This window comes from Drosophila albomicans, chromosome X (genome assembly GCF_009650485.2).
Source record: "Drosophila albomicans strain 15112-1751.03 chromosome X, ASM965048v2, whole genome shotgun sequence".
NCBI lineage: Eukaryota > Metazoa > Arthropoda > Insecta > Diptera > Drosophilidae > Drosophila > Drosophila albomicans.
This window is the reverse complement of record NC_047627.2, coordinates 943,152-959,490: the sequence shown is the minus strand read 5'-3', so window position 1 is coordinate 959,490 and position 16,339 is coordinate 943,152. Positions and strand designations below refer to the sequence as shown.

Genomic DNA, 16,339 nt, shown 5'->3' with positions numbered 1-16,339 from the left:
CAATAAACTAACCGCACAAATGCGCATCCTGCGCAGTGTAGACGTCTCCGCGATTCGCAAAGTGGCTGTTAAATTAAGAATTTGCATAAAATCGCTAAAGAATTGAAGATGCAACGCTCAAACATACTATACTATATGTTGTTAAATCGGAATAAGACCGCAGTTTGAAAGCAATGAAATAGTAGGAGTTTTAATAGCTCCTCTGTCCCATGCCATGTTAGTTTAGTTAGCAGCACCCATAAAGACCCAGATAAATTCCAATTCCATAAACAATTCCATAAATAACAAAATAATAATTCTCATTGCCGTGAGTCAAGTAGAAAGTGACTTTTAAATACTATCATATACAAGCGACAACAGGTTGACGCATTACCTTCGGATTCGGTTCTGTTTAAAAAGAACTTCCACTTGTTGCGTTTCTCTCTCCTGTAAATATTTGCATGCATCTTCTTTCTGTGTGAGTTTCCGTTCCTATTTATAGTCGCTTTATCTTTATGGCTCCTTCGGAACTCATTCCAATCTCGTTTGGTAACTCACCTGTCTGAATATTTGCTTAGCGCCAGTTCATGGTAATCGCATTTTGAATTATTCTAGTTAAAACTTTCTGGTAAAAAAAACCCTTACACTAATTTATTGTTCTATCGAAATGGTCAAAGTTTCTCTTTACGACAACTAAAACTGGAAAGCTAAACGGAAATTTGTATTCGGATTGAATTTGTGTCAAAATTAAAAACAAATTAAACGAATTCAGCATTGAATAATTAGTAATTAGTATTATTATATATTATTATTATTCCTCTGCTAGGTGTAGCAAACTAATCCGAATATAATTGTGGACTGCTAATTGGGGTCTCCCAAGATGATAATCATGTTTCGTATGACGTAAACACAGTGTTTATCGTTCCAATATAAGGTGAGGAGTCAACAAATATATGCAAATAAATGTATGAATATATCCATGTGTGTGTGTGTGTGTGTGTAAATTAGATACATCAAAGCAGCTTAAAACAAATAACACGCGTGCACAGATACAGCTACAGCTACAGCTACTAACAGAGATACAGATACAGATACAAATGCAGATATTAAACAAACCTCAGGCAAAGCTACTGGAACTCTAAAGTCACGAGAGTCGTTTAAAGAGTTCTCAACACAACTTATTTACAATCAAATTTACATATTAGGCTAATTCTCAGTCGAAAAATAACCCGTGAGAGAAAATAATGAAAAAATAAGCTCGAAACCATTTTAAAAATAAGTAAAGGTAATGTTTTAAGCTCTAGATTCGTACTCTATTTAAAGCTAAGATTGATTTAAGAAACTTTTTATGATTTGTTGTGTTTTTTTCGTACTAATTTGTTGTCTTAAAACAGAAAGATAATTCCATAAGATTTGTATTTATTCAAAATATCTTTTGTCTTCGCTTTAAATCGTGAGAGAGAATTACTAATATATATTTTTGTAATTTTCAAAAGTCACGACACAACTTTACAGTAAATTAAAACAAGCTGATAAGCTGATAAATTTGTGAAGCACTAGAAATACCCAATCGACCAACAAACCATTTCACTTTGAACCCCGCAATTAATTTCGAGTAATCATTTTCAGCGATATTATGTTAACTTGTTTATGATTGGCACTAAAATGTGATTCATAATGTGTGTGAGAATGGATTGCGTTATTATTTTATTAAGCGGGCATAATTTTACAACTTCCAACTTAGATAGCGACCCTCGATCTAGTATAAGTGAGTGACACTCATTATTATCTAAAATAATAAATTCTCATGGTGAACTATAATATGTGTAGACACAATATTTATATGTAGTATTAAATTTGCGATAATTGCACACGATTTCCGCATGTAGTATGCACACACACTTTTCTACACTTATTTGATTGTAAACAGACACAAATCGTTTTAATATACAATTAAATGTTCTCTCTCTCTCTCGCTCTCTGTGTTTGCGGTGTAATCGACTTTATGACGGCGCTCTAACCACCTGTAGAGGGCGCCAGCGTCGGGCAAGGGCAGGGCCAGAGCGAGAACGAGAGAGAGAAAGAGGGAGAGAAAGCGACAGCTTAATGTGGTAACTACGTCATTAATCAATGCATTCTATGATAGAGAGTGGAAAATTGGTTAAAATTATTGGATTGTTTGATTATTAATAAACTCGGTTCGTAGACTTCAGTATGATTAGCGTCGTAGCGGCGTTGCGTCACATTGTGATTATGATTGTAAGCTTATCATCATTCAATGAAATAGTTCAGTGCAGTTTGAACTTGGCAAAGCAGCAAACATTAAACTGACTTAAATTCCTCGATGCGTGCGGTAGAGTGTATGTGTGTGGGTGTATCGATAACATCTGGGCAATTGCTAGTTAGAAACAATTATCCATCAATCTTTTGGGCTATCTACCTGATGTTATATATGATTTGTGTTTGTGTGTGTGTGTGGTCGCCGTTCGTTAGTTGGCAGCAGTTGGTCAAAGTTCCATCTTCAAGTCATCATTAAAATCAAAGTAACGCTGCCGCTTCCCAACCCACCAAACGGATCGAACGATCGCAATTAACATTGCTAATTTCAGCGTCATAATGATAATGTATATTCTGTGAGTCGAGTTGGTGCGAAATCATTGCAGTTCACTGCGAGAGAGAGAGAGAGACAGACAGAGCGAGAACGAGAGCGAGCGCGAGAGAGACTGCAAATGATGTGGTCAAGTGCAGGGTCGAGAGATCTTTTCACTAAAAGCCTGGTTTGTCTACTGCGGTGGCCCACGCATTTGGTTTAACTGTATTTCTGCCGTCGCTTCCATTCCGTTGTGCTCTGCTCTCTTTGCTGCCTTCAAGTGTGTGTTGCGATGGTGATGCGTGCCTCTGCAAGTGCGCGCGTGAGTATGTGTGTCTGTGTGTGTGTGTGTGTGTGTGTGTTCTTCAGTGCTGCTTGCGTGTGTCAGTGTGTGTGTGTGTGTATGAGTGCTTGTGGCTGTGGCTGTGCCGCCGCCTGCCTGTTGTAGATGGCGATAGTCGTTGCAGTTATGAAAGTCGACGCATCGAACACCCTGTAAATGGCGCTTCCCCAAGCGTGATAGTTGAAACTTAATTGAATTATTAGAGTACGGCAAATGCATATTAATATGTTACAAATAAGTAAGTAACATAAATTAAAGTCAACAACCAGCTTACGATTAATTTTTTAAATATGAACATAGCACTATGAAATTGTTTCTTCATTTTAGTACAAGCAAACTTATAAAGACAAACTACATAAACACAATATACCTAAAAGTAATATTAAGAGCTAAAATATTATTACAACTAAATGTGGTATAATATTATTTGTTAATTTAAATACTCGTATGTGTAAATTACTGGAAAAAATCATTCAAAATAATCGTGCACACAAAAAATATGAATATCTAAAATATTCATAACATACTTGTTATAAATTTAGTTTGCAATAATTTCCAAATAACAAGAAAATAAATATGAAATAATAGTAATTCATTTATAGAAGTAAAATGTGTAACTGAGAATATTTTAAGTTTCTTTTTGTGGACAAATAAACCAAAAAAAATCATAGTATTACAATAAATTATTCATGATCGCTCAAATATCCAAAACAACACACATTCACTTCAGCCAACGAAATGATCATGCTTGCAAGCAGCTGCTGCTAATAGTACAGGGTATAGAGCTATAAAGCAGACAGCTCAGGCTTGTGCCTAACAAGTCGAGTGCTGGACGCGTAGCAGTTAACAACGAGAAAGTCAACGATAGAGCTACAATATATTAGCAACCGAAAGCAGAAGACGTAGTGAACAGGCTCCTTAAATGTAATTACAGTTGTGTTAACATTAACATTATAAAAGTAACATAATATCACCACATTAACAGTGAACTCGTATAAGTCGTTTACATTTCAAGTTCTGTTCTTCTTTTTTTTTTGAGTGTGTGTGTTTTGAAATTTAAACAGCAAATGCGCCAAAACAATAATCGCAACCTGATATTCTATCATCTTTTTTTCAAAGTGTGTTGAGTGAATGAGTTTATCAATGAAGGTTTTTGATTAAAAAACAAAAAACAAAAAAGAAAACAAATATCAACAAAAAAGTCGAAGAAAATAAAACGTTTGAACTGAAGTGTAGCGGTTGAAGGGCGCTGTGAGAGCTGTGAGAGCTGCGAAGCAACAAGCAAAACAGCCTCAACAAGTGTTTAATAAAAACGCAAAATAAAAACAAGAGTCTCCGAGTCCTCGGTATCTATGACTGGGGCATGCGCCTTCAACGTTGCCCTCAGTCGGGACTTCCCGCGGGCCCTCAAAAAATTTAGTGCGCCTAACGTTTTATCATGCGGCGCAAAAACGCTGCACCAAATTAAATTACCAACACTTTTTTTTTTCTTCCTATTTTTGATGCTGCCCGTCCTTGCAATTCAATATTCTGTAATCTCAATTTGGTTCATCTTTTTTCTTTTTCGTTGTGTTGCCATGGTGAGGTGCGTAGGGTCAACATTATAAGGAAGAGCTGGAGTAATCAACAAAAAAACAAAAGGGTCACCCTTTGAGCTTTTCATAATGTTTTTTAAGCCACTCTTCCACAAAGGTATTTCCTCAATAAAAACAAATGTGGAAAAATATCGATGACACTTCTTAAATGCAATTCATAACAATTTTTATACGCTTATCGCAAGCATTTGTTAATTTCTAATGCTTCATTGCTTCGTTGCTTATCACATTAGAACATTGTGCGAATTTTAAGTGACTTGCGTTGATTGGTAGTAGAAGTAGTGAAGCTTTCGTGGTTTCATAACACAACTTTTGCCTTTTAACGTCTAATCAACAAATTTGTATTTAATCTATAACAAAGCTTAAAGCTCTACGCTCTTAACTGTTGCTCTCAACAATCTTCGATTGACTTTGTAACTCGTAGATTTTACTGCCTTTTTTATAAGTATTATGACTATTTCAATTATTTTCTATTCATGCTTATATCAAATTGAGTGTGTAATAAGTTAAAAATGTATATAAATTCAATTTGATTTACAATCTTGCTGATAATTGAATGCAATCAAGCCCCGAATACGTAAAACTTTTTTATATTATTAGAAAAATGTTCTTTTCATGCTTATAGCAAATTGAGTTTTTAAGATTCTAATGCTTCACATTAAGAATTTGTATTCAATTTGAAATTGGTTTATATTTTCGATTGGAGAATCCTTGATAGAAAATGAGAAGAAAATCCTTCAGACATTATATAAAAGAGATGAAGACCACGAATTAGATCCATTTACTTTTTAGAAACATTGTAATTTATACAGAAATTGTATAAAGTTGAAATTGGAAATTAATGTAGATTTTCGATAGGAGATTCTTACTTAGATGAGCAGGAAAATAAAATGAGATGAAAATATTTTAAACAGTTTAAAAATATATGTAGAAGTATTTTGTTCTCACTCCAATCGAAAATCCACATTAATTTCAAATTTAATCTGTATTTAATTTCTTGTTGATAATTAATTGCAACCAAGTCAAAATGTTTTCCCCATATCGATTGATTTAATTAAAAGGAAACGCGTATACATTTTAATTGGTACTCTGCTTCTTCAACGGGGAAACATGAAATGCAAAATATGCACCCCAATTAAACGAATCAAATTACTGCTGCACATTCTTGGCGCTTTAAAAAATAATAATTACTGGTTGATTAACATAACTTAAGTACAATGTATGAATGACTTTGCAACGCGAATCATGAATCGCGATACACTTTGAATATTAACAGCGGAGCATTATTCTTATTATCGCCTTGGTTATCGCATAGATTGCAATCGCATTTAAATGGAATTCCGAAAACGATAAGTGTTCGATGCAAATACACATTCTTTCTCTTAAAACACAAAGAAAACACAATAAATTCCAAATTATTATTACCCATTCAGACTGATGGATATATTGTTTCGGTCTGGAGTAAAGAGAGTTTTTGTTTGCCTGCCATTTTGTTTTGGGGATATGAAAATATGAACATCTTATGTTTGTCAGCACACCCAAGTGGAATTAGCATTAGGGAATATCAATCGTGGGTGGGGGAGTAGGAGGCCAACTTTGTTCTATGGTTAACCCTCAAGTGGCTTTGGCTGCAATTCGGATTGAATTTCAGTCGCATTCCCATTCAGAGAAACACTTAACGCTCACACTTTACCGGAGTCAAATTGAAGTACGTGAGATTATTTGGTTGAGCATAACGCGAAGAAATACAAAAGACCAAAAATAACTGACAAACTGACTAGAAAATGACTTGAAATGCGCATTAAATGCATAAATAAGCAAACTCGCATCGGGTCCGAAATACCCAAAAACCGAAACCCAAATTCAAGGCGGCATAGAAGGGAATGGGAACGAGACGAGAACGGATCGGGGACAACGACAACGACAACGAGAACGACAAAGGCGTGACACATGTGTGAATGTGCCTTTCGTTGGGATTATTCTGCGGTAGCGCGCTGCCTGTGGCAACCTTTATGCGCAGCTGCACTGTGCTGCACAATCTCGCAACATGCATACGGCAAACTACAAAACTACAACAAAATAAAAGTCATCGAACAACAGCTAAATATAGTAACAGCATAGTGACAATCATACGTCAGTCACAGCTACTAAAACTATCAATGGAAATGAATTGAAATGAAATGCGTTTCTTTTTTTATTTTTGCCTCCCCCCCTTTTTAGTCGATGGAATAGCTAATCCATAAGGCAAAATAATCAGAGCCAGAACAGTCCTGGCACACAAACACCGCGTTCGAATTTCGAATTTCAATTAAGATCTTTAGAGCTTAGCTGGCATCAGGTTGACACAATGCAAACTATTTTCTTTCAACTAAAATATGTCAATGTCTCTGCAGCTTAACATGTCCAACATATTCCATTTGTAACTGGAAATAACACGACTAAAGTATCTAAAAGATGTATTCCTAATATTCCATTCAATAGTATTATGGATATTGATCAACAACTACAACTCAATCATTGATCTAAATTATATAATTACAATTTTCTGAACGAGAACAGTTAAGATTAAAGTAATTACAAGTAGATTAAATATTTCAATATTAATATTAATTTATTTATTTCTATTAAACTTTTAACATGAATTGACGACAGTGAAAACTTCATTATACATTCAAATTATGTTATTAAAATGTTAACAACGAGAACAGTTAAGATTTGAGTAGATGATAGTAAAATGAAACCTCTATTATGAAATTACATTAGAACAGATCGTTTAGCGTTTAATACTTTCACACAATAGCTGTTGGCTTTAATAATTATTGTTCTCGCATCACTGATCAACGGATTGAACCATTGAACTGATTTGTTCAATCGATCGTTAACCACCTTCGAATCTGTTATATAGTCCACATAACATATATGGACAAAAATTCCCACGTACACACATAGAAGCACACTTTGTAGTTTCTATTGTGAGTGCAATCAATAACGAATTGTGAATGTGTGTGGTTCTGGATATCCATGGGCTTTAATCAACACTCATTGACACAATTTAATTGTTCGGCATTCGGAGTGAAGCAAATTAAGCAACGAGCACAATTCTCGATCACATGCACTCAGAGAAATTCGTTCAACATAAAGTTCTTTTTTGGATATTATAAATTTGATTGCGTAGCAAATCTTATTCAGATTGCGTTACGTTTTTCGCTCAGTGTATGGACATACACACGAGAGTATAATTGAAAAATTGCGCCGTTCGATTAATCTCAATTAAATGGCGAACAAGCTGCCAATTGATTGGCGAAATAAACACACAAAACAACAACGAAGGGAGCACGAATCGAAGACCCAACTTCCGCTTGGACAGAGTGAGAGTCAGACGTCAGACACAAGATACAAGATACAGATGTGAGATACAGATGCAGATAGTAAATGTATCTGCAGACACGCTCTCCCTCTCGCTCTGGCTCTGTCTCTGACATCTCTCTGACATTAGCTACACCTGTCGACATGTGCCATGTTCTGTGCTAAGTGTACAAATATGTGAACTTGAGACACAAGTGTTTCACTGTTTGTCTTCTGGTTCCTCGCGACCCGAACTGATAACATTCAACATTCACAGAAGAGTGAGAGCTGAGCTGAGGGTGAAGGGTGACGGGAAGGGAAAGGGAAAGGGATTCCCTTCCTTCAAGCTAATCAATAGCGCCGACGACGCCGTCAACGTAAATGTATCTATGCTTTATCTTTATCTTTTCAAATGAGTCAACGGGCCAGTCTAATTACCCACTGGGCAGAGGCAGAGGCAGAGCTTGATAACCTGCATGGGATATGTGAGCATTACGGACGGTATCTTAAGTATTTTATGTTTTCAAGTGTTTGAACTGCAGCTCTGATTTTGTTTTTCCACAACTTATCGACATTATTTGTTCCAGTTTTAATTAAAATCTCTATAACAAGTAAGATATGCACTATCTGTTTTCAATCAAAGCGAAGCATTGCGGAATCATTTTTGCAATATACCAAACAATATACTAAAATATTATACCGAAAAATACAAAAAAATATCGAATTCATATTTGGTGTATTGATATAATATTACATTTAAAATATACCATGGAGTGCAAAATAAAATGCCGAACAAAATACTAAAATATACCGAATTCTATATTTGGCATGATGATATACTATTATATTTCAAATATACCTTAGAGTGCAAAGTACACCCGCAAACCAGTTTTTATATAAGTAAAACAATGCGAAATTATTCTTAAAATATACCGAAAATAAAAATATATGGAGTGAAAAATATATCCGCTGCTAATTAAATATGCGAAAAAATACTAACATATAATCTTAAAGCAATATTTAATATATATCGATATACTATTACACTTACAATAGCATAAAGTACAAAATATGATGCTGCATTCGCAAAGCTATAATACTTTTTTTTCCCTAGGAGTACCTTGAAAACTACATACATACAAAAACATTGATTTAGACCTTCACTGAAGGCAATTTTCGTAGAGAGAAGAGTCTGATAACAATTGATTTGAGAAATCTAACAAAAGTACTAGAATTCCCCAGTTGATTGCTCATTTACACAATATATTGAAAGCATTGTGGGAACTTCTAGACGCCGATGGCCCGATAATGTGTAGGATGGATCGAGAGAGGTGGGGAACAGAAGAACAGAAGCCAGTAGTCGGAACCACTTAACATTTTGCCCCTTTCTTCTTCGTCTTAAGAGATTTGTTATCAAACAATTAATATTTATCAGCGCATGTTGATAATTAATCATGACAAAGGTTAGAGATCTATCTGAATGAGTTGTATTTTGTATAACTAGTTTGTCGTTTGTGTATTATTTAACGGCATTATTACTCATAGCAACATATGCTAGGAAACCGGCTAGAGCAATCGTATTGAGATACTACTACAATGTGTTTGCTTAAGATTTCAAATTCGATTTCAATGTTGCGTATATTTGTGAAATTCATTAATGAATTCTTCAACCAGTGACTCGCGATTTATCGCCTGGAACACACTTGTTTCTGGATCTCCCCATGCTAGACTCAGATAGTTAATGCTTCGAAGTAATATGTATGTTGATAATGGTAATCGTGACAGTACGTTTTCTTAGTACTTTATTTTTTCCAATGCTGTTGTAGTTTATTATTGTCCACTCGGCATGATTTGCAAAACAGCTAGAAGAAAACACACAAATACGTAATGATCGCAGCGACGACAAATCACAGCAATTTCGCAAACCGGTAACAATAAAGTTTTTGTTGTTGATCTTATGCATAGAGCATGTTTGTAGATAATTTATTGATATTGAGCGATCGCTTTGAATTCGATTCAATGTTCGTTTCGTTAGGTAGCCAAGCGAAAGTTTTTTGTTTCTGCCCCCACACACACGCACTTGATGCAAAGTGCTGTTAACTCTGCTAAGTGCTGCTTCTCTTAGTGTTCGACTTGGTCATGGTTTTGCTCTCGCAGTCTGCAGTCTGCAGTCTACGTATGTAGATCTGTCTTCTGTCTTCGGTGCTGCCTCGCAGCCTGCCAAGATCTTTGACAGCGGGCGTCAATTTATGGCACGCTTCGATGGAGTTCAATGGCAAACAACAAGACTGACAACGACGACATTCACTCTTTTTGCAATCTCAATGAAGACATCCAAGTGCCAGTCGGGCAGCATCCCAACTGGCAACGTGCACATGGCAACGAGAGAGAGACAGAGACAGAGACGGAGACAACGACACCGGCTGCACAAGTTGAGGTCCAGGCCAGTGAGTTTGTCGCCGAATTATCGCTGCATACATAGAAGCCATGCCAAGCTATGCTATGCTATGCCTTGCCTTTGAGGGCGACTACACTGAAAAAAAATGAAAGATAGCTACAGTCAAGTGTCGTCGAATGTGGAATATCCGCTACCCACATTGAGTAAAATCAAAAAAGCGCGGTATTTTTCCTTAAATCTATCAACTTCATATACCATAATACTAAAATATACCGAAGGCTTTATTTGGTATATAAATATACTATGACATTCAATATATATTATTGAGTACAAAATATGCGAGATTATATAATTATTATATATATTAAACGCATTTCTGAAATAACTATTAAATTTGTATCTGATCGCAACCAAATTTTAAATCCAAATCAGAAATCATATTCATATTCACAAAGTTATAATGCATTTCAAAATTAGTACTAGGAATTTTCTTCTAAAAAGTGCGCCAAGAGTATGTTTTTCAAAAAGATTTGATATAAGACTAAGTTCTTATTAAGAAAAGAAAAAAAAACACAAATCTCATTATAAGATAAAAACGCATTACCTTATACTATATTGTTTTTATTTTCTGGCTATGCGAATTGTGGCCGTTTACATTTTTATTATGTCGTTAGCATTGAGTTATTATGATGACTTTTCCAAGACATTCTCAGAGTGCAATAAAGTAAGTCTGAAAATTAGATAACAATTTTATGGGATTTAAAGGAATTCAATAATTCAACTATTTATATTCTTATTTTAATTTGTATTTTGCAGACTAATGTTTTTAGTTGTAATACACAATTTTTAATATGAATGTTCTAGATTTTGTAAACTGATCTTTTTTCTCAGTGTGCATCTCCCCATTAATATTACAGTCTCTTCATTATTTTTACAACTACAACATAGACGTTGTTTTTTTTATCCCCATCTTTTTGTGTGCTGTAGTCTTATTTATTTTATGAAGGACCCCCTCTCACTCGCTCTGTAGAATCAAGTTTCCTTTACGACACAATTGGATGGGGGCTGCGGTTCAATTTGATGGCATCGGTCCATTAAGTCTGTTGCCTGACAGTGCCAATGCATTGATCTCCCCATTGAACCAGGCGGCACACCCGCTAAGTGATTTCCTCAGCTGTCACCATCTCTCTCTCTCTCTCTCTCTCTCTCGTTCGCTCGATGCATCTCGAGCATCTTCTACGCTTTGCATACAAAACTCGCAAGTACTCGCGCAAAATCAAAGCTAGACTACATCCATAATAGACTTGCCCCGTCGTACAATATAATAATAATGGGACAGGCATTTGCGATAGCGCTGTCATGCCGCCAATGTCAATAGCAATAGGTATACGTACATATATATAGACTATAGGCACAGCCAATTAGCAATTAGAGCATTATCTGGCATTTGCCAATAATGACGAGGTGTGCCATGATGTGCCAAAAGGATCCAAATATCAAAAGCAATATGAGTACTATCATTAATAGCGCAATTACCTTTGAAATAGCGACAATTTGGCACTGCAACGCTTGATTTTGATAAAACCAAACGAAAAAAACACTTCACAATTGGTTTGTCGATAGTCAGACAGTTTGCCATCGATTCAGATTTTGTCTTTGGTATTTTGTAGGACTATAAAAATAAATGTGGCTTAGTCATGGCTGATTAAAGTTGATATAAGAACAATGAAAAACAAAACGTTATTAAACTGCAAAGGCTTCATCATTTCTCATCGCATCTGTGGGACAAATTCAAAGACATTATATTGAGAACTTCTAACTATTTCATTTGAAATACATTTAAGTACAATATGAAATTTAATTTGAAATAAAGCGTAATCAATGCAACTAAGCTGCAAAAACTTCATCATTGCTCGCATCTTATAATAATTATTTTAAAGTGTATTAGAGAAAGTGTAATAAAATGTTTTAAATTAATTCAAATACAAAAAAACATGAATTTAATAATTATGAAAAACAAAGCGTGATGAACGCAAAGATGAAAAACGATTTTTGCTTTCTTTTCAAAATAATATGAAATATGTCAGAAGTTGTTGTGAAAATATTATCATTTACTTTAAAATCATTTGAAATACATTATTAAAATTATATTCGTACTATAACAAATGATGGAAAAAAGTGCGATCAATACAACTAAGATGTAAAAAGTTCATCATTTCTCAACACATCTCATAAAAATTATTTTAAATCTGTGGCGAACTTCTTACTATTTAATTGGAAAATTATTTAAATACAAAATAAAGTTTATTTTAAAATTTATTTATATAGAACATAAAGTTATTTTATGAATAATGAAAAACTTATTTTTTCGTTCTCTCAACTTATGAAAATAATTCGAAGCATTTCATGTGAAGTTGAAGATATTTTTAATATTGTCGAAATTATGGCATTTAGTTTGTAATTACATTGATAAAAGAAATAAGACAGCCCCTTTTCAAATAATTTGTATAGAGTTCACTTAAATGTCAGGCATAGAAAACTCAAGCGCTCATTTGAGATAAACTTCAACAGGCGTCGCATCAATATAAGTAATTTATTCTCACAGACTTGTATCTAGAATATCACTTCAATACAATACTGCACTTCTCTAACCCGTCCACCAACAACAACAATTCCACACACATATATAAAATATATATTTTGTAAATTGTCATTTCATGTTTTCTGCCACTCATCCATTACTTAATGTTGATCCTCGAGCATATCTTATCTTTGTCGAAGATATTATTACACTTGAAGTTCCCTCAATACGTTTTCGATAATATTTATTGTTTGGGTAGAGTGTATGTAAAAAAATATATAGTTAAGACAGCTAGAGGTCTTCATTATTATCAACGTTATGGACTTGCTGGCGGGTTTTCTAATTAGAAATAAATTACCGAACTCGCACTCATTACTCAACCGACTTTCACTCTCGTCTTGCAGACGACGACAAGTGTTGTCATTAACACCAGCACATCGATGGAGAAATCAACGCTAACGCAGAAGAATTATGCCAGTGTCTACAATGAGACGACAAAGCCAAAGAAGCCAAAGCGACGCGACAAAAGCGATTTGGGTCCCGATTTTGTGGCGCCCGATGGCGGCTGGGGTTGGGTGATCTGTGTGGCCGCTGGCTTCAATAATGTAAGTTCAATCGAAATGATCGAATATGTTATGTACTAAACGATTCTTCTTCTTTCTTGTGGGCAGTTCTTTATGTTTCCGGCACTGCAGCAATATGGATTGATCTACAGAGTTCGCATGACTTCGCTGGGCTTTGATGCCAAGGAGACCACAATTATCGTTAACGTCGTGATGACCTTGTCCTCGCTAGTGGGTAAGTACTTCCTCTTCGTCTTAACTGAATTCCCAAACTTTAATTTATTCACATTCCAGGCATCGTGAATGGCGCCATGTTCCGCAGGTTCACGTTCCGTCAGGTCGCGCTGACGGGCACAACTCTCGGCTTTCTGGGGATCTTTCTCTCGGCGTTCTGCACCACCGTCTGGCAGTACATCATCTGCCTTTCGCTGATCTATGGCGTCGGCCTTGGCCTAGCCATGGCTGCCGTTTCGCTGGCCGTCAACACCTACTTCAAGCAGAGTCGTCGACGTGCCACCGGCTTCACGTGGACCATCACCGGGCTGGGTCCCATCATATTCCCCTATGTGTCCACCTTTCTGCTGGACTTTTACGGTGCCCAGGGGACGATTCTCATCTACTCGGCCATCGCTCTCAATGCCGTGCTCTGCGCCATGACGCTGCAGCCGGTGATGCGTCACGTGCGCAAGCCGGAGAAGCCCGAGGTGATTGTCAGCGAACACAAGGAACAACCGGAGCTGCTCGAGGCCAATGGGAATCTACTGGCACCGAGCAACGATCCGTGGTCGGACTACGAGTGCAAATACTGTCAGTATCAGAAGCGCACCAAGCGCAGCATCTTCTCCTCACAATATCTGTTCAACGACGACGATCCCGAGCACCCGGGCTATGAGATTACCGATCCCGGTACTCCGATGCTGGCGCGTGCCAACGACGGATGGTTTGGGTCGAAGCTCTCGCTAACCTCTGAGCGTCGTCAGGTGCTATTGCGTCAGGCATCCGTCTCGGTCTCGGCCGCAGCCACTAAGGGTAGTCGGGACAATCTTGACAAGCTGGAGGAGGCCAGCGAGCATAATCAACAGCACGATTCATCGGCGGCGCTCTACAAGCCCAACTATTTCAATCGCGAGCGCGAGGATCTGGGTCGCTATGCCAGCAAGTCGAGTGTCTACTCGAAGCCCGGCGGAGGTGAGGAGTTGCTCCGTTGCACCTGTGCCGAGGACAAGGCGCTGCTGCAGAAGACCGCCGAGGCACTCAAGCTGGAGCAAGCGGCACTTCAGGCGGCCGAGGAGGCCGAGGAGGAGGCCAAACGCAAGATGACCTTCCGTCAGAAGGTCAGCAAATTCTTTGATCTCGATCTGTTGCGCAATCTGACCTTTGTCAATCTGGTGATCGGCATGAGCATCATGATGTTTGGCGAAATGAACTTCTCGGTGCTGACACCGTTCATCCTCCATAGCTACGGCTACACCGACAGTCAGTGCTCGATGGTGATGTCCCTGCTGGCGTGCATGGACATCTCGGTGCGTTTCCTGGCACCGCTCTGCCTCGAGAAGGTGAAGCTCGACAATCGCGTGCTGTTCGCTTTTGGCATTATCTGCATTGCCGTCGGCCGTGTCATCGTCACAATGACCTCATCCTACAACGTGGTCATAGCGGTCTTTCTGCTCATCGGTTTCGGCAAGGGATTCCGCACCATATTCTCCCCATTGATCATACCCTCGTATGTGCCATTGCGTCGTCTGCCCGCTGCCTCTGGACTGCAGCTGATCTTCAACACGTTCTTCTCGCTGGTCATGGGTCCCCTGCTGGGTGAGTGCAGCTACCTTCCTTTCTTCCTTCCTTCCTTCCGACTGTGTTATGCTAATAATAATCTCTCTTCTCTTATGCATGCATAGGCATCATCACCGATGCTTTCGGCTACAGTTCAACCATCCACTGCATCAATCTTTTGACAGCCATCGCCCTGATCATGTGGGTAGCCGAGTCGATGGTGCGACGTGCCCTTGGCAAGCCATACAATCCACCGGAGGAATAGCCTTGTGTGTCCATGCGGCACTCGAGCAATCTTAAAATAGCCTAGACAGCAGCCAAGTGTAAAGTATTACTTTAACACACACACACATACTCCAAGATATTACTGCGAGTTTGTTACACTTATGTAGTACAGATTAGCCTACACACTAATATATATTTATTTAAGTATTGCCATTAAGTTTAGTTTAGGTTATCAATTGTCATTTAATCTGTTAATGCCAATTACTTTGTACTCCTCTGTATATATGGCAGTTGCTACTTCACTTATGCGATTTTATTCATACCTATTTTTTTTCGTAATTGTAAATTATATGTTGGGCATTTTCATTTAATGTGCTACTGAACTGAATTACCATTTGCTGTTAACTTAGATCTTTTGTTCATATTGATTACGAATATACATTAAAAACCTTACTCTAGATGCGTATGACTTTTTTATTTCTCATTATATCCGCTAACCATAGGAGAGAAGGGTGTTATAAATGTATGTATGTAACAGCCAGAAGGAGGCATCTCCGACCCCATAAAGTATATATATTCTTGATCAGCGTCAATCCGCCTGTCTGTCTGTTTGTTCGTCTGTCCGTATAAACACTTGGATTTCACAGCCTATAAGAGATAGAGATATAATTTAATTGTTATGTTTGTTTCAAACATATCAAGTTTGTTTCAAATGTTTGCCACGCTCACTTTCGCCCCCGCCAAGCGATCAAAATCGAATATCAAGCGTAATTTCGAAGCTAGAGTCAATTTTTGGTACATACAATAATAATTATAGTTTTTTGCAGTATATTGGTTTGTATATATTTAGTATGTTTGAGGTATATTGATTTCGTATATTTTGAAATAAATACCGCATTGTTTTGCTTTCATACAAAATGGGTAGCGAGTATCTCACAGTCGAGCAC

At 37.2% G+C, this 16,339-nt stretch overlaps 1 protein-coding gene across 1 annotated transcript; it reads left to right on the top strand.

Moving 5' to 3' along the window:
• Nucleotides 1–3,737: 3,737 nt before the first annotated feature.
• LOC117568471 (uncharacterized) lies at nucleotides 3,738–15,852 on the top strand. Its single transcript, XM_034249160.2, has 5 exons — nucleotides 3,738–3,836; nucleotides 13,236–13,436; nucleotides 13,503–13,629; nucleotides 13,689–15,206; nucleotides 15,293–15,852. Exons 2-5 carry the CDS (start codon nucleotides 13,272–13,274, stop codon nucleotides 15,430–15,432), a joined length of 1,950 nt encoding a protein of 649 aa, XP_034105051.1. The 5' UTR covers nucleotides 3,738–3,836; nucleotides 13,236–13,271; the 3' UTR covers nucleotides 15,433–15,852.
• The last annotated feature ends 487 nt before the right edge of the window (nucleotides 15,853–16,339 follow it).

Bases quoted from the DNA above. Each gene is read 5' to 3' on its own strand.
- LOC117568471 (XM_034249160.2), top strand. From the start codon at position 13,272: ATGGAGAAATCAACGCTAACGCAGAAGAATTATGCCAGTGTCTACAAT. The intron at 13,437-13,502 runs GTAAGTTCAATC...TCTTGTGGGCAG, and splicing joins TGGCCGCTGGCTTCAATAAT to TTCTTTATGTTTCCGGCACT. The intron at 13,630-13,688 runs GTAAGTACTTCC...TTCACATTCCAG, and splicing joins GACCTTGTCCTCGCTAGTGG to GCATCGTGAATGGCGCCATG.